Below are 19,804 nucleotides of genomic sequence, written 5' to 3'. Positions count from 1 at the left end.
TGTGTGTGTGTGTGTGTGTGTTTACTGGCAGGGGAAAGGGAGGAGAGAGGTTTTAGTATGAAAATTCAGGGGGTTGTATTGGAGCAGCAAAAGGCTAACAACGGGTTTAACACTTCCTGTTTTCAATTGTGTTCTGTGTTTTCTTAATATTAGTTACAAATCACAAAAGAAATAACTTCTTTATCCTTTATTTTTTAAAGTTTAGTGTGAATGTAGACCTACTATAGTTAAACTCAGCAGGCTACATAATTCTATGAAGAGAATGGGCCTTTATTAAAGCTAACTAGCTACAGCTGAACTGGTGCACAGATCAGTTAGGGGACAGAACGGGAGCTCAGCCTTGTAACAGACTTGTGATGAAGTGCAGTCAGTTATGCAGGCAAACACTTATCTGGGATTAAACATACAGTACAATGTATGGTACTGCCACATGTCGATATACTGTACATATTAGAGTACTAAACACATAAGTACACTCAGAAGAAACAGGTTACTGTTAACATGCTGTGCTGTGAAAAAAGAAAAGAAAACATGAATTATAGAAGTTGGAGGCCAGGTTGCTATGGAAACAGATGATTCTGAAAATATATATTCATGGATTGTTCTTTTGCTAAAAGATAGAGGACCTGCAGAAAATGAGAGTGGATGTCTCTATTGTCCAATAGGACTGACGGGTTGTATTGAACACAGAGGTTTAGGCAACAGAGCTGGTAAAAAAGCTTCTTACAACCCAATTTACCGACCCCCACCACCTGGTACCTGATAACTGACTGACTTGTCAACAGATGTCCCAGGTCAAGGAGAGGGATGTGGGATACTGACTCCACAAGTAAATGCTGACCAGAAGAACTTTGAATGCTGTGAATATTGAGCATTTCTAACTGATGGCCATAACTTCACCTCTCATGCTACAGAAATCTCCAAAGAATTTGTGTTGAGTTAAGTGTTAGAGTAAAATACTTCATAAGTCTTTACAAAGTAGAAAAAATACTTCCCCACTTTAATACTGAACAACATATTCGTCCATTCACTGGTGAGGAAAAACCAACAAGTCTCACAGCAGTTTGTCTCTGTATAGGTTTTGTGTACAGGGGCTGTATGTCTGGGGTTTTGGTGTAGCCACATTTGTTTATAGAGATTAAACTGTTTGTAGCTATACCTCTGTCATATAACCAACAAAATAAACTGGAATGTAATTGATGTAATGGGACAGGTGACATAAAGAAGGTGTGTTATGATTCTCCAAATCCACGATTCACTTCAACTTTCAATTTTAAGGTCAAGATTCAATTTTTGAATTAAACTTTTTCTTCAGGCTTTGAAAACTTGATTCGTACAAAGGACAACATCACTGTTTTTGTTCATTTAAATTCTACTTTGCAAAGATTTGATTGGTATCAAGTGTGATATTTTTCTGGAATGTACCACACTAAGGCCAAATGGTCAAATTGAAATGATTTATTTAATATGTTATAACAATAACTTATTTCACCAGTAGTAAGATCCACTAGATGGCAGGAGGGTACTTTACAGTAGTAGAGTTTGCAGTGTTTACGAGGTGCACCTGAATCCCAGATGAAGTCCCTCTTGGCGCCCACATGATTTATCGTACAAGGTGATGTAGACAAACAATCAATATTAAGAAGCGATAGTGCAATCCTGGCGTACCAAGTAGTTTTTTCTGAGCAATTTCTGATTTAGAATTGCCTAAAATTCTAAATCAGTCTAAAAGTCAGAATATCTCTGTCTACAACGCTTGTGACGACCCCTCCCTTCCACTAGGGATCTATGTCCTGTTTGTCTTTCAGGTTGTTGCTCGTCAGCTGACGGGACACACCTGAGCCTGGTGGGATGTCAGGTAAAAAGGCTCCCCTCTTCTTTGGCTGACGGCTCCTCTTCTTTGCTGCCCTTTCTTTGGATGACGGCTACTTATTTGTTTTGTTTGGTTATTTGTTCTTTAAATAAATGTCAATGTATTACTTTTACCACTTGTCCTGTCTTCCTTATGTTGCAGCCTTTGAGCCGGGTTGTAAAACGCTTCAATTTTGACTTCTCTTGCAAGTCCAGCAATTGTATGTGCACTACTGAACTGCTGAAGTGCACCACATTTATTTTTCAGAAAATAAAGACTATGACTAGAATATTGTTCACTTAAAAACTATTTGGTTATTAAAATGCCAAAGTTACTACGTGTTGATTAAGTCTTCTTTTAAATTGCTCAAGTGCATTGCCTGTAAATGTCTCAACTTGTCATTCCGGTCTATCTTTCAAAGACTCTGATGCCCTGAAGGACTAACACTGTGTAATCAGAAAACACACACTCGTAGGTAGTGATGTTGGTGCCTGGACTGGGTCCAGTGGGGCAAATGAATCTCAATGAGCCCTGTTTGATTGAATTGGTGTGGCTATAGCATTTACACAAACCTCACAACCTTAGCATGGCATCTCAAAAACACACACAGGGAAGAAACTGTTGTGTGGAGGGATGATGAACCTGACTAAAATTGCAGACCAGATACCCACAGAGCACCACCTTGCTCTGCCTGCGGTTCAGATACTATGCTTCTACTTCACATGACTACCTCGCTCCATTCATTCGGTCATACGGTCCACACGGTGGCCTTCACAGTACAACTGTATAATTCCATAACTATTCGGAGACTTTCTATAATCAAAGCTGAACTAACCATGGGTCAGATGACAATGTGTAATGTGAAAGTGAAAACACACTGTGAAAGGGTTATGGTTGTAAGACAAAAACAACTCCCAGACTGGACAACATCGTGATAGAGAACTGTCAATCACAAGGTAGCCCTGCCCTAAAGGACACCCTGCTCTTTTCCTTTTTTAAATCTAAATGGAACCATAATTTACAAGATGAACATCATTCAGTATTATTTGTTAGCTTACACTATCTGGCAGCTGGTTAGCTCGGTGGTTGTGAAGTGCTTTTGACATTTTGTAATTTTTAAAAAATGACTGAGGAGGAGTTAGGACAGTATTTGTTAAAACAACGGGACCAGCATGCTCTCACCAACTCCAGTTTTGCTGGAGAACTGTGACTAACAGAAACGAGACAAGTATTCATTCAGTATTTTTGTATTTCACAAGTTCTTTTGACTGAGACAATGGTGTTGCATTTATTTTTATTATATGTTATTTATCAGTTGTTCCTGGCCACATGTTAAAAACTCTCCCAAGAAATACAATAAAGCAGCAAATCTTTTAAATGGATATGGAAGTAAAGTATACATCCACCAATAAATGATTTTATTGCATAATACCTGGTAATTATCTTAAATCCAAACTAAATAAAATAACTAATCAAGAGAGACAAAAGACACTTTCTTGTGAGCACTATAAACTTTCTTATGAACGTAATAAACTTGTATGCAACTATCCTTAGGGCTCTTTACCAACCAGTTTAGTTCCCCTCTAAAGTAGTGGGTTGGGGCATAAATCTCAGAAACAGACAAGTACAATCCTAAACCTTCTGCTATGAAAATGTGTTTTTGCATACCAGGAGGAGCAATCTTTGTCATTGTTCTATAGCCCGAGTTTTGATGCCAAATCGCGAGGGCCAAATTCCCAAAAAGTGAGTGTTGTTCATTAAGACCTAAAGTAGCTAAATCTTGACTTCTCCGAAAAGATGTTTAGGCAGATAGCGCTCAAGCTAAGCTCCTTTGGATGATCTTTCCCCTTGCATAACTAAGCCACACCATCATCTGCTATACTGCACTGCACATCCAACTTTGGACCACACCACTGTGGCAATAGGGTCTGACACAGCTGCTGGTTTTATGTGCTTTTATTTCACATCTAAAAATCACTGGATTCCCAGATTTAAAACTAAATATGTCAAGATCTCATGGAGACCTGGAAGTCCAGCAACCACTGATAACCATTGATTAACTAAAAGGCATCCAAGAATAAGTGAGTATTGCTTCCAATTTACTGTAGAAAGCCCAAAATTCAGATCCTGCCACTACACTGCCCTAATACAGTGCTATTAAACAGTGTGTCTCTGCACTTCCAGGGTAGACCCTGCTGACTCTCCGTAGTGGATTCTCCCTCTTTTGGTTGCCATGGCGACAGGATTGGTAACTCTCCTGAGCTGCAGACTCCCATAGTGCCACAGCAACCAGATTATAAATGCTCTAATCCAGGATTTTGCCAATCCCAGTTCAGCATCAAACATGGTGCATGCTCAACATCTATGTTCCATCAGTGGGGGTTTGCGTGGGGCTGGGTTTTATGGTGGGGGGCATCATGAACCATGATAAGCAAAGAGGACATTTCCTGGTTCAGAATACAAGCAGTTGTGCGTTTGGAATACTTTATTGTTCCCATAGGGAAATTTGTTTTATAATCCAGAACTAAATGTTACCTGATCTGTTTTCTGCAGCACTAAACGACAGTAAACCTTTCTTCAACTGTTCACATTTGGTCACATAAATGTTTTTGGGACAACCAAACAATTTTAGGTTTCTGGTTTAACTCAACGGAAGTTTCCCATAAAACATTTGAAGGGAAAGGCTGCTGAACTAAGTAAAACTTTATCAGAAAGGATTACTGTGGTAGAATGATTGAACATCAGAAACACACTGTGACCATAGACTTAGAGTGCTCAATCATTCTGTCTAAAGCTCCAGCAGATCAGTAGATAGATCCATAGATAGATGGAAAGGAGGTGAGTGGGGGGGTTGTGAGCCAGTGATTAACATGTCTGCCACTAACATTTCCCCCTAAATTGCATCAGTTGAGCACCCAGCTGTGTCCTGAGATTAGATGTAAAAACAGATAGGAGAGTGGCTTTGCCAGCAGGACAGCTGAATAATGTGATGCTCTGGGGGTCAGAGGAGCATCCAAATCAACCATGATAGAAGAAGAAAGCATATTTTTTGTTCGCATTTATAAAGAAAATTTCAATACTTCCGAAACCGCTCATCATATTCTAATTTAATCATTCACACATACTCACTCACCGATAGTTCAGCTTTCAGGAGCAAATTAGGATCCAGCCAGGGATCAAACCGGTCGATCTACTGATTTATGAGTGACCAGCTCCTGACTACCTCCTGAGCCACAGTCGCCCCCATACGCACTATAACTGGAGTCCATGGGAAGCCGTTAACCAAAACCCACTATGGTGACTTTTTTGGATCAGATTCCAAGCAAGTCCATTATCCAATGGAGAGTTATGCGAGCTTCAGCAGCGCACCATGCCCTGATTTTCTGCAAGGCTTTGTGGCCAACTAATTTGAGCTTTGAAACCAAATGACGTCCATACCTCACGTCAGTACTCTACCACTTTAGAAAATAATGCTTGAAAAGTTTTTTTTCCCGCAGTCACCAACCCATACAATCTAAGTTGGACGTGGATTGGCTACCTTAACAGAAATGTTTTGATATCTGCTTTTTGTAAATTGCTTCCACTGTTGGAAGATTTGTTCATCCAGATATATGTGAGTACATATTTACATTACAGTCATGTTTATCCAGAGCAACTTACAATACAGATTCTATCATATTTCTACAGACAGCACATTTTCTAGGCACAGCAACGGGAGCAATTTTGGGGTTAAGTGTCTTGCTTGAGGACACATCGACATGCGACTAGCAGAGCCAGAGTATCGAACCGCCGATCCTCTGATTGAAGAACGGCTCTCCACTTATCCACAGTCACCACACTCCAGGCTATGGGAAATGATCAACTACAGTGATAGAAAATGTACCATTTTTGAGTGAAACACAAAAATGTAGTCAACGTTTCATGCGTTGCCCACATACTAGAAAGCACTAGAAAGGCGTGTAGAGACAAAGTGCCCACTTGGTCAATCACAGGTGTTCTAATGAGTCACATATACAGTATGATGCAGCACCTGGCAAGCCTTTCAACAACATTATGTGTCCATTTCTGTTTCTCTTCATGTTTTTCCTACAGCTTTGAAGTCTATCTGAACTAAATATTGTGTAAAATCCATTAAGTATCATTCTTCAGTTTCACGATTTGCATCAAGTCTGCAAACAGTATATCAAGCCTATAACAAATAAGCTAAAGTCCATTTACCCAAAACCTAACCACTAATACTTTGAAACGGTTGAGGCTGAAATGCACTCCGTCAAACACAAATGGCCACAAAAACAACCATGATGAAGATGGCAAATGGATTACTACTGCGGATTAGTATTACACCATCAATCTCCTGTTATATTTGAGAGATAGAAACGAAAAGAAAGAGCCAGAGAACAGATTAAAGGGGAATTATGTAATTGTTCAATTCATTTCCATTAGGCTCTGGAAGGAGCTTCTGTACAACTCCACTGGATGAGTCGATCAAGTAATTAAGTATGAAATGTGAGAGCCAAACAAGTTTGTAAGATAAGTTTGCAGTTGAACAGCTGGCACTGTAGTCAAGGCAACAGCCTCCGAGAGGTCCCTGCAGCCACACTGACGTAGAAATGATTTCTCATCAAACACAAATGTAATCAGCAGAATTTTGCACTGAAGATACTGTAACAATCGTATCAGTCCTGAGCATACACAAAATACATGTTCTCAATGTCAACCTTTGGTTGAGAATAGCTAACAAACACATAGTGAATGTATAGGAAGGATGGTGATCGTGGTTATGCAGTTAAAAATATCAATACCGAATTGTCAGGTTGCATATAAATATTTGCCTTAAACAGTACCATCCCAACACCTGCACTATATACAGGAAACATTACACTATCCAAGTAATGGAACAGGTGCATTAGCAAGACAGCAAAAACAACACCTGAGAACAATACTCTTCCTATTGGTTCAATACTTATATCTACCTTTGTAAAGGTTTAAAATAGTATTAGAGGTACAAAACTGTATTAGAGTTCGAAAGCAATACTTTTATTTTGATGTATATTCACAATCCAGTGACCAGATTTCTTCTACAGGCAGTGTAGACAAACCACTGAAAGAACATTCACACTATCATGGGATTCTAACTCTTTAAGGGAAGATGGTAGGCATGCTGCTGTAGTAAGCATCCAGATACATACTACGTAATTAAAATGGCAACTACAGGATAATGACGCACTGAATATCCCTTCATTTCCCAAAATTCCTCTGAGTCAGTTACGTTAGAGACATCATCATTAAGGCGTCCTGACTTCTGGTTTTACTTTTACAATGAAGCCATTGGACTGTTAATATTACTACATGTTTAAACACAGTGTAAAGTCAGCAAACTCACTCAGAAAAGACCATTGTACAACAATACCTAACATTAGCTAACATTAGCCACCATAAGCTACTGGTCACCAAAACAAAATGAATCATTGCAGTTTTGCAGGTTTGTAGATGAAGACAAAATTTGAGGTAGATGAAACAAGACTGGTCATTATCTGCTACATGTCTACCTTGCATGCGCATTGTGAAAGAGTCAGAGACACTGGGATACATTTGCTTTGGTCGACTTAAAGATAGATCAAACATGAATGTGCATATGCGAGACACAACAGGGTGAAGGTGAGGGGTTGCCTCCTTGCAGCTTTTCTGGGTGTATTATGCCTGCAGAGGAGATGCACTTATCAGAATTGCACTGCAGTGCTGGAGCAAGTGCAATGGGAGACAAAGCAGTGTGTGAGAGAGACATACTGAATAAACAGTGAGTTAAGATGTAATTGAAATTGCACAAAGAGTCTTACATTAGATTTGTTAGATAACGTGAAGAAGTGTGAGGTGAATAATAATCACAGGAGAGACAGACGGTTTGGACAACAGATGTAATAAAATGGGTATATCATCTCAATCTGGAATGCTTAGATCATGTGACGGATACACACGAGGCTGAACAGCCCTGTTAACTGTACCTTAATGTATCCTCCACCACATGTCAGCATGGACATCATTTTAGAAGTCTACTGCAGTATGGAGTTGTTCCAAGCTGTCCTGCTGTGGTATGATCTGCCCCTTCCGAACAAAAACACATACTGTAGATAGAGACGACAAGCTGTTCAGCGAATAATTTTCTCCATTAGAAAAAAATATATATCTGAAAAAAGTGGTTGTGGATTTGCTGCATGAGAGGTCAATTGATTGATTAACACTGTTAATTCTATTTAAACTAATGTCTGTTAATGTCAAGTCCTTCTAGATAGAAATAAACATGACATAGCTTAGCTCCTCATTAGCCGTAACAAAACAGACTTAGCTGGAGCTTGAGAAGTTAGATGATTATTTCTATTTGACCCAAACAAATGCTAGCTAGTTAACAAACCAGTAGGATACTTTTAAAAAAGCAGCTACGTTATTCCACTAGTTAGATAAGCTAAAATAACCAAATTGACAAGATAACAAATACACCAAATGATGATCAGAATCAAATATAGTTGATCCAAAGAGACGCAGTAGAGCGAGAGAACACAACTCTGGTAGCGGCATGATGTGCCACCAGTTTACGTCTCATCTTGATTGCATCGAATCAAAATAGTTTTGTGGCAGACTTTGGGATATCAGCTAATATTGTATCGTTGTCCAAAGAATCGATATAATATCTTATCGCGATGATATGTGAGATTTACATAGTAGTTTATACTAAAAGGATCAAATATTTTGTCATACAGCAGCAATTTCATTAAAAGCCTGGAGGTAAAGTTGAGAAGATGACTACATTACACATTTACACACATGGCATTCTCCAGGCTCTTTATGGGCTATGTCAACAGTTCACGGACGTTCAATTGATTACACCTGCTGTGACATCACAAATTAGGGTGTGGCCAACGTGCTTAAACATTACACACCGTTAAAAGTATCGCAGTCACACTGTTCTGCATCGTGGCTCAGTGCTGAATTACTCTTTAATGTGCCTGGAGACTAATGAAAGCATCTCAACATCTGCTACATGGTGTTGACTGCCAGTGCTGCACGTTAAACTACAAGAGACAGTGTGTGCCAGATAAACGCTCTCCCTCAGGACATGATTTTACATTGAGAGAAAGATGGATTCCACAGAACTGTTATTTCAGTCTTAACAGTTAGACTTAACCCTCCTGTCGTGTTCGTTTCTCCCTCCTTACTTTAGTGTTCCTGGTCAAATTTGACCGGTCTGTTTTAACTGCTCTTACATTAACACACCCTTTTAAGCTGCAAACAATGTCTCAGAGTAGTGGTTTATATGAATAACTGCTGTGAATATACAAAGAATAGACACTGAAAATGTATCGCTAAATTAATTGAAACTGTTGTAAGGACATTGTTGACAGGAATATAGGCCTCCCGGACTCCGCATCCCACAGACTTTTTCTAGCCTCATTGTTTGACCGATATACTCCCGCTAGAATCAACAGACCTATGTAGGCTTGGAGGTCTGGTCCAATGCTCTCCACGTGTCCACAAACACACACCTCCCCTCCAGGTTTGTCATGTCCAGTATAATACCCTCAATGGACTCTGCTAAAAAGAGTTGGAAGCTGGACTTGATGTCTTCCACACGAAATGTTGCATATCGTGTTGGCCCTGGCGTCATCCTTATTATGTTTTCAACTCTCTCTCTGCCTCCTCTGTCCTGGGAGGATGAATACCAGAGCAAGTTGCCACCCTTGGACTGGAATGTCACCTCAGGTGCCTGTTTCTCTGGTGCCATTTCCTCACCATCTGTTGACTGGTCAGTCTCATAATAGTCCAGATAGAAATCAGGATCAATGTTGTCTTCAATTTCTGAGACATCTTCCTCTATCTCCGGTTCAATCTCCTCTTCATCTGGTTCAAAAATGAGGTCCAGAGCCTCTCTGACAGAAAATCGCCTCATCAGTGGCCTACTCATTGTGCTCACAGATTAAAATGAGAGCAAGGCACAGATAAAGGTTTATATAGGGGGAAAGTGAAACATTGAACATTGTTTAGTCTGGAAGGTGTGGTTCACGTGGGGGGATGGGCACATAAGCGTGGTATAGAGATGGGCTCCCATATCAAACACCTGATTTTTAGTTTGAAGTTTGAAATGTGTACAACTGTGCATATGGGGCTGTGAACAGGTGTTTACACAGGTGTGTGTGTGTGTGTGTGTGTGTGTGTATATGTGTGTGTATATGGGAAGAGGGGTGGTTGTGGGTGTGTATGGGGCTGTTTTCCATCTGATGAATGGACATAATCTAGTGTTTCCCATTCATTTCCTATGGCGGTCACTTTTGACCGGGAACACCATGAGTGTTACAAAGTTGACTAAACCACTAAAAATTCAATGAAAGTGGTGATCAGCAATTTGATATGTTCAAATGCCTAGTGTGGAGGATATGAGGCCTTGAGGCAATCAGATGTAAAACACAATATTTATGATTGATTAAAGTTGTAAATCTGTCAGATTTGACCCGAACACGACAGGAGGGTTAAATCTACAATCTGTAATGGCATTACTAAATACCTACACTGATGTCCCTTATTGAGTGAGAGTGAAGTGACAGGTAAAGTGGTCAAATGCACATATACACATTAAATGAGGCTATTGGCAATATTTTCTCTGTTCATGCCCAATAAGGCATATTGAATGGAACTGAATTGAATTGAATGGTGTAGTGAACTGCAGGAGAACATGTTGCTCGTTTCCCCGTTTATAATCTGTCCAATGTTGTTGTGACTCCTCTATGGATTGAGTCACTGACACATCTAACATGACGTTTTTTATTTATTTATGTACTTGTATTTCGGTAATGTTTTTCTAAAGTGTGATCCCATGGTGTTTCCTCATTCAGAGTAAACTTCTGCCTCGTAAAATCTTGGATTATATGGAAGAGATATTATGTGAGTAACTTCAGAACACCACCTTTTCTAGAACACAATGTCTTCCCCAGAATCCTGGAAATGTTATTCCACGTCGTACTTCCCACATGTCACACTGTTGTTATCCCACATCAGAACGCCAAATCTTAAGGTTGGGTTCAGGTCAAATGAGTCCATATTTGGGACTGTCATGGCTTTGAAACGCAAAGGAACATTCGTTGCAAGTTGTTTGGATTTTACTTTGGGCATCTTGAACACAACCAACATTTACTGCATTTCAAAATAAACTGCAGGCTTTGTTAAACAGAGGTATTCGGTGCATTCATCCAATTTTGTAATAGTGCAAATAAAAATTTGGCCAAGTCTCAAATAACATGTAAATGGCAGAAGAAACCAATAAAGGCCAGTCGCTGATAGAGGCTGGGTAATAAACAATGATGACAGTGGATCATTCATAATTGAGTTCCTCTTTTTAAACAGAAATATTTCTACTTTGCTTCGTCTTTGTTCATTTGTGTTTTTTGTTTTGTTTGAGTGTTATTAATTGGAATGCATGAACACTCCAGCAAGTGTTTCAAACTAAATGAGCATCAGGAGCAGGGCTTTGCTCTTTTGAGCTGCTGAAAGGCTTTTAATGACAATGATGATCTGTTCAGGACGTGTTATTGAGGGTACTTCAAGAGCGATAAATAAAACGTTCAAAATAGAGGTGACTGTAAATCATAAGTGAATGAAAACAATATTTCTGTTTGATAGAAACTCAGAGCAGCAGAGTGCTGTTCAATGTACATTGTACGGAATACATCAAACATCATAAACAGTGAACAGGAGGAGACAGCACAGGGGGGCTTCTCACGTAAATATGATGAAATATACCTATGAAACCACTTTATGAATAAGAAATAAAGTCCTAACTCTGCTCGTATGGCAGATGAAGCGCTTAAAGACAGGGCCCATGGGTCACCAGATGATCGCTCAGCATGTACGAATGTTTGCTGCATTCAAACACTAACAAACTTTGTTCAGGGTGCATTTTCTCTGCTTTGTTATATAACTGGTGATGCAAGCACAACTGTGCATCCATGATGACGTATTAGAGAGGAATCCAGTATTACGCTCACAATGTGTTTCAGTATTTCATAACAACATGCTTGTCTATGCCAAGCCCTCTGACACCCACTAAGTACCATTTACATGGGGTTAATCGACCCCAGCAGGACCTCACCACTGGTGATAAAACTGCCCTTTGATAACAGTGTGCGTGATGCTGTGATTTAGATGTCTGCCTCTGGCATCCACCAAATTGAAACTATTAATCAGTTTTAGGTGTGTGTGTGTGTGTGTGTGTGTGTGTGTGTGTGTTGAGATGGAGTGAGAGGCAGACAGAGAGAGAGGGCACACCAATAATCCCATGTTATAATCTCCCATGCAGTGCAGTGAAGGGGAAAGAGACGGAGAAAACACCAAAACAACACAACAGCTCTTTATCCAAACATGAACAAAGGTCATGACTGGTCTTCAGTTTTAAGAGATGTTATTTGGATGCCAAGTGATGGTCTATATCAGGACCATTATCCATCACTAGGAGAAAAGGGTCAGCTTTTTCAGATGGACAACCTGTGGGTCTGGTGAAAGGGAAGCCAATGGAAGTGCCTTCAAATTGCATTCTCTATAATGTCCACCAGGGGGCGACTTCTCTGTTTGTATAGAAGTCTATGAGAAAATGACTCACTTGATCTATTACCTCAGTAAACATTGTAAACATGAGTTTATGGTCTCAGTCTCTAGTTTCAAATAGACTATAAATCAGGGTATGCTTTAGGGCGGGGCTACCTGATTGACAGGTCTCTACCACAGCGTTGTCCGGTCTGGGAGTTGCTCGTGTTTTCATCTTACAACTTTAACCCTTTCAATGTGTTTTCAGTTTATAGAAAGCTAATTGTAACACTTTTGGTTCCCTAAAAATGTCGTCTTCAGCATTCGGTTGTTCTTAGCTCTGCCCTCTTGTGTCACTTCTGGTTCCAAACCATTATTTACCTGTATATTATTTACCATGGCGAATGGAAATTCCACACTTTCATTGGTTGAAAGGTGAGGAGGAACTTTTACATGATGACATACAGTACATATTTGATTACAGTTCTAAATGAATGCGGCAATACTTTTTTTCTTTTAAACATAACAAGTTAGAATATGACGGGGATGCCGATTCCCTCCATACCAATTTTACTTGCATCAAAACAAATTCTGCAACCCACATAACTTTCCTAACAGTTCTAAATCTCTGAGTGTTTCCAGTGCCTATATGCTTGAATGTGCTGTGCTGTCAAAAAAAAAGAAATCCTGCGCAGACTCATGTGCATAAATAAACTCCTTTGCTGATATGGCACCATAAAGATACAGCATATCTCAGCAGCACACCTTACAAATAAAACCACAGCAGTAGGATTCTGTGTTTGCGTGAGTGGATGTGTCTATCCACAAGCAAACAGAATGAACATACAGTGTGCAGCCTAGCAGTGCACCAGAGACTGATCTGCGTAGGTGCATCTACAGGGAGACGAGGTATTTGTAGGAATTTGACTGTGGGAGTGTGTTGGAATGGTGCCCACTCTGGGAAGGTTGGTGCTGGGAGACAGCAACACTTATTGAGGGATTGATGACTTGTGCAGAGGTCATTTGCTGATGACAGAATTAGGAGTGGAATGAAGGATGGATTGAGGAGGATCCTTTAGCAGTGTACAAGATGACATGAGGACAAGCGCTGAGAGCAGCAAGGATCAAGTGCAATCATTATGACCATGTCCTGCTGGAATCACAGCTTACTGTGATTCGTGATTCTTCTGGTTCTGCGGGTGACAATGGACTGATGGCACTGATCACAGAACACAGTTCAATGCTTTAGATCTTCAGTCTTGTGTAACAGAGAGTTTTCATAAATGAGTCCCTTGCCCTCTCACTGTTTGTTCCTTGATGATGCTACTGAATACCACTCGATGATAATGCAGGTGAGGTGGAAATAGTAAAGATTAAGACATGGGTAGTCTTTGCTCCACAAACTCTTCCACTGTCTTTGATAATGGACTCTGATGAAGTCCTCTTCATTTGGTAAAGATGAAGTGAGACTTTGATGGAGGGATGACTGGAAGTGAGATGAAGTAACCATTAAAAGACTGATTGGTCACATAAAGCGGGAGGGGATGAATAGGTGGGTGATTCCAGTGAGTCTGCCTTGCGTACCTTGCGCTTGCGTTCAGCCCGTTCCCGGGAACGCCTTCTTCTCTCTCTGGCTTTCTCCAGAGCCTTCAGGTCCGGAGGTTGATCCATCTCGGACCTGGCCTTCTTAATGTGAGCTGCGGCGTGAGCCATGGCTGCCCTCTCACCGTTCCCGCACGAAGAAAACTAGCTTTTTAAATCACTTTCGTAATTCCTCCAAAAACGCTTGTCTCATTGGCAAAGATGCCAGTCCACGGTAACAAGCCCCCACCCCACCAGCTGACTTTCTTTTTATGCCAAAGGACAAATCACCACAATCAGATGAAAGTAGGAGGATCGAGGTAGAGCTGATATCCTCTTAGTCCTCTAACCCACCAGCTCTCCTCACCCATGGAGAGAGTGTCTGTAAAGCCTCCCTCCCTGCTGCCCGGGTAACTGCATCTGAGACAGGAATAGAGAGAGAGGAGGGGTGGGCCGGTACCACCAAGAGGTATTATAGGAGACCAATAGGAAGGCAGAGAAGCAAGAAAGAGACAGAGAGGAAAGGAGGGAGCCCCTCCCTTTACCGCTCAGGCTGCAGAGGTAGCAGCAGATGCTATGGAACCTGGGAAGCCTCTGATTTGAACTCTCGAAATGCATGACTTCCCCACACACAATGTACCAGAGGGGGAGACAGGGGGAGGGGTGTGTGTGGATTATAGTGAGGGAGGAGTTAGAGAAAACCGTATGTAGGAGGGGATACGGGGCACGGAAGCGTCAGTGACTGTCCTTTGAAAAAACAGCAAGGCAGGTACCACTTTTACTGGAGTCAAAGGGGGGGAGACACACACCAGTCAGTGCCTTCAGCCTTCCCTATCAGCCGGTCTGAATTGGTACGGTCTGCGTGAGTGATTGGGAGCAAGCACACACACAGAAATACACACAGAAAAACACTAAAGTCGTGAAAATGGTAAAACTGCATGAAACTGGAAATTTAGGGGGAAAAGGGGTCGAGGCATGGAATGTGTACCTGACTGCAGAAAAGACATGATATCTAAACCTGCTGTTTACATATATAGTTCAGCCATATCTGCAGGTACATCAGCTATATTGTGTCTAGAGGGCATACAACCCGCAGCATGACCTAAAATCAAATGTACCGCGATCTCCAACACTTCATAATACAGTATGTCCTGTACCACAAGGCAGGGACAGAAGCAATGACTGACGGCTCACATCCGCAGAGCTGACTTAACACTAACCTAGTGCATCATCCCACACAATCCCTCTTCGTGGTGCTGAAATGACACTGCAGCCGTGTATTAAGCACCACAGAAGACAGCAAAGGAAGCTCATCCAGTGTTACTACCAGTATTTCTAGAGCTACCGACATTCTTGGTCCAGAAGCACAGCAGAGGAATGCAGTGGAAATGCATTCACTGGCATTATTAGCTGCAATGTCTCTGTTCAGACAGCCTTTAATAAAAATCTCAGCCACCCACCATGAACCACCACACATACATATCCACACTACATGCTTCTATTGGTATCCAGCTCCAAATAAAGTCCTCGCTTAATACTACGAAGACATCGACTGAAATGCTGATCTTTTCCAAGGCCTCACCCTTTTTGCTTTTTAATAGCATGGCGCCACCTCATGGCCTGACCCAACATTACAATTCAGAAGAAGGTGGATAGTGAGATGATCCAACACTAGCTGGGTACAAGTTCCAGACAAAGGATCAGGAGCAGTAGTCCACAAACAAGAAAATAAAATGTAAAGCCTCGTTGCCTCTCATTACAGGTTGTGGCCTGAGTATCAGACACAAGTTGAAAGCAGTTAAATGAATGATTTTTTTTTGAGTTTTTCTGCTCAGACTGTTTCATTTAAAGGTGTGCTTTTCCTGAAGAGGTAATAGTTATCAGAATTTCACAAGACAGTGTAGAAATTTGAGAAACATACGGGTGAAATACATTTTTGTGTACCGAAAGTTTTTTTCTTCTTACTTTTCACTTATCTGGTGACCCCTCAGATTATTCTTTGGACCCTTGTGGGTGTTCCTGACCCCGAAATTGGGAACCAATGGCATAAGGAACATTGACAAACGTCTTGTGTACAATCACAACATTCAACATATTTTCCCACAATTAAAAAAAGGTGAACATGTGTATTGCATAGATCCTGTATCGCTGGAGGACATTTTAGGACATTATAGATTTGATAGGACACACTAACTCATTTTGGTATGAAAGGTGTTGTTTTATCAAATGTATCCTTTGTTACTTCTCTGATTAATAACAATATATATTATATAATCTGCTTTTCCTCAGATGGAAGACCTTGAAGTGAACTTGAACTTGGTCAGTCAATTTATTGTGAGCTTGCCATCAATAACACTATTGTTCCTCCTGAGCTTATTATGTAACAGCATGTACATATGGACGGTTTACATGCCCTGAGTCTCTCTCAGTTAGTGTGCAGTTGTTGGCACAAAGGGGTTAAGATCAGTTGTTTGAATATGAGAGTGTTTACAATGAAGCCGTTGTGCAGTTTGCCTGGCTTTGCATCTCACACCGTGTTTTACATTAGAACCATTTCCACCCATTGAGAGTCACTATGTGGACAAACAGCGGCAATAAAACAATGATTTACAACAGGCACTGCTGAAGCAGTGAGGCCCAACATGCTGCATGAATGTCAATGAGGTGGTATCAACAACAGTAGACCAATGGTTCCTGAGGACTTCACAGGTTTATGTCGAGAACAACCGAGTTAGGAATCAAGGGATTTTTTTAAATAAATAAAAGACTGATTTACTTTGATGTCCATACAATGAGATGAAGCTTGGAATCACACATTGAACCATTAGTGCCCTTCTCTTAACTAGGTCGTTAGAGAGTAAAGCTTCTGTTAAAAGCCTTCCAGAATATATTTGAACCTCTTTGGTTTTTAATGCAAGTCCTGGGTTAACCTGTGATAGAAGTAGAAAAGCAGTCCGCCTGGTTCCTAATCTGGTCCAGACCTTCACTAACAGAGAGGCTGTGTGTTGTACCAGTAATCTGCTGAGGGTCTCAGAGATTAAGGGACCTCAAGCTGCTTCCACGTGGCTGTAGAAATCATCAATACTGGGGCTTACAACCTGCACAAAATGCAAACACTCCCCACGTCTGATGGAGGGTGACCCACAGAGCCGTGATCTCTGGGCCTTGTGGGCTCAGGGGTAGTTGAGCTCAGGTAATTGGTTGAGAGAAGACTGGAACTAGAGATAGCCAATCAGGAACCCATGTTACTTCCATGAGATAAATCTAAACCCAAAGCGCAAAAAGATACGGTACAATCTTTTGTTCTGTGCTGAGCTTGTGTTTGTTATTGGTGGATTTCTTTAGAGAGTGTGGGTCAGATTTGGTGCCACACATAATAGCAACCACTTCTCATGTGAGAATAAACAAGGTGACAGGTGTGAATGTGTGTTTATGATGACAGCAGTAACGGATTAGCCTTGGGGGAACGTGGTCGTCTCAACTAGAAGTGTGCAGCACACACATACATGCACACAGGATTTACTTCTCAGCTGAAGATGTACTTATCCAAGTGTTAAGATCAATACAACCATCCAGAGCAGGTGCATCCTGCGTCCTGCAGCAGAGATGCTGACGGAGCAGCTCCCCAACACCTAACACAAAGCCCCGGTCTCAACGTCCATTTTGACTTACCTCGAAGAAAAGACAGACAAACAGATTGAGTCAGTATCAGCCAGGTGATCTATGATAAGCATACAATATGGACCTGCATTTCAGTCAATTCAAAAATGGGATGATATCCTTAACACATGCATTTCACAACAATAACAGGGGTGACTGTGTCTAAGTGGAGAGCAGGGTCATCCTTCAATCGGTGGTTTGATCCCCGGCTCCGCTAGTACCATGTCCATGAGTCCTTGAGCAAGACACTTAATTAAGCCCAAAATTGCTCCTGTAGCTGTGCCTACCGTGTATGAATGTGATAGACTCTGATAGGCAGGTGTCACTTAGCCCCTGCCATCAGTGTGTGAATGGGTGAATGATGACATGTAGTGTGAAAGTGCGTTGAGTGGTCAGAAACACTAGAAAAGCACTGTACAAGTACAATCCAATAATGTTATACAAGGGGCTGAAAGATTTTGAAAGAAATATAGAACTGCAACTATTTTGACTGCAGTTGTGTTATGCCTTGCGATATTAGCGGAAGTGATCTTTCTTTGTTTTTGAGTTTATTATTTTCATTTTCATTGATAAATATAATAAAAAGATTATGGTGTGATTTTTGCAAAGATCTGTACCAAACAGAGATGTTGTCTTCAGTCTGTAGAATATGAAGTGTAGGCCAGGACATCTCTACAGCTCCACAAGTCTAAAATGCTATTCTGACAAATGTCCCTTCCTGCGATTAGAAGATTGCAGTATAGTACATATTGCTGATTATCATAACATTTTGGTTAAAACTAAAGCCTTAGTTATAAAATAATGTACAACCCAGATAGTAGACAGCTGTTTAACAACTGCATTTCTCAGCAGAAAAATGTTCCTGAACATGAAGAGCAAATGTTTCTTGAAAATTGGCCTCTCTGACAATCAAAACAATGTATTTCTGCAGTATTAATAATGGGGAAATACAAAAAAAAACGGATAAAAAACACAATTTTACCCAAACACTAAATCATCTACTTTCAGGAAGCACAACCATGTCAACCCTCTGAGATCCTCTACTCCCACTGAGTGAGCACCAGACACCATCAGCCGGCTGTGACCAAAACGCTGCACTGATTTTTCTTTCAGATCCCAGATCTGTGCAGTTATATTATTGAGTACAGTGTTCTCATAACCAACAAAACCATCGCCCCAAATTAATGATGTGTTAATAAACTGCAGTTCAACTTAAATTTTAATCTAAAGAGACTTTTAATATCTGCAACTAAGAGATTCTTAACCCAGTGATTTATTTTTCAGCTATATTTCTGCATTAGTGTGTAAGAGTGTAAATCCAGTGCCCGATATAACATGTTTACACCTTAAGGTGTGTACTCCTCTTTACATCTCTGACACCAGAGAGAGAGACGCCACACGCAGCTCAAACATCCCTCCAACCTCCCAGAGGGCCTTGCTTTCCAAGAAATGGGTGTCCTCTTGGGGGACGTCCTTCGGTTGCAGAGCAGACAAAGCGGCCCTGCTAACCGGGCCACGCCTTAGCCCCTCCAGCACCGGCACACATCATTATCAACTCATTCATCATTACAGACCTGAGCTTCTGTCTCCGTCACAATCTGCATTTTAAAGTGATCACAAACATATGTCACACGTGGAGTGTTATCTGTTTCCAGTGAGTCAGTCTATGTAATGTATCGCTCCTCATTGAAACACAATCCCTCACCTCTGACAGGCCTCACACCGTTGGGGGTTGGGGATAGTGTGTTTGTGTGTGTGTGTGTGGTCATTTTTGTATGCATATATGGGTGTCTTGTTCAGAGGCCCTCTTTAATTTATCACTACTGTCACAAGCAGCCAAATGACTGAGCTGCTGCTCAGATTGAGCTGTGATGTGTGTCAGTGAACTGTAGGCGCCAACACATAACAATGGAGCAATTTAGCTTTTTATGTTCCAGTTTCTCCCAATTGTCTGATGGGACCCAAGGGACGAATGGAGCTCAGGCTGACCAGGCATCACGTTTCGGCTTTGACTGACATGTCACTTAACGTGTCAGTGATTACATTACAAAATGATTTCCTCGTATGTTGTTGCTGTTGACGACACAGACCATCATAATGGGAGTATTGTAGCTGGTGTAATGGGGACAGTGGAAATGATATACT

The 19,804-nt window shown here is 41.1% G+C and overlaps 1 protein-coding gene across 6 annotated transcripts in view; it reads right to left on the bottom strand.

Annotated features, from left to right (window-relative positions):
* The window catches only part of LOC116398199 (ankyrin-2-like), a 190,821-nt gene that overhangs the window by 83,570 nt on the left and 87,447 nt on the right, over positions 1-19,804 (bottom strand). Inside the window, exon 1 of one of the 6 annotated variants that reach the window (XM_031874297.1) lies at positions 14,003-17,892. The exons of the other annotated variants lie outside the window; for them this stretch is intronic. Within the exon in view, the coding sequence (XP_031730157.1) occupies positions 14,003-14,131 (129 nt within the window). The 5' untranslated portion in view covers positions 14,132-17,892. Of the gene's footprint in view, positions 1-14,002; positions 17,893-19,804 lie in introns of those variants that run through there. 6 annotated transcript variants of the gene reach the window in all.

This window comes from Anarrhichthys ocellatus, unplaced genomic scaffold (genome assembly GCF_004355925.1).
Source record: "Anarrhichthys ocellatus isolate YVR2014 unplaced genomic scaffold, GSC_Weel_1.0 scaffold79, whole genome shotgun sequence".
In the NCBI taxonomy this organism is placed as follows: domain Eukaryota; kingdom Metazoa; phylum Chordata; class Actinopteri; order Perciformes; family Anarhichadidae; genus Anarrhichthys; species Anarrhichthys ocellatus.
Note: the sequence above shows the minus strand (reverse complement) of the source record. Positions and strands in the feature narration are given on the sequence as shown.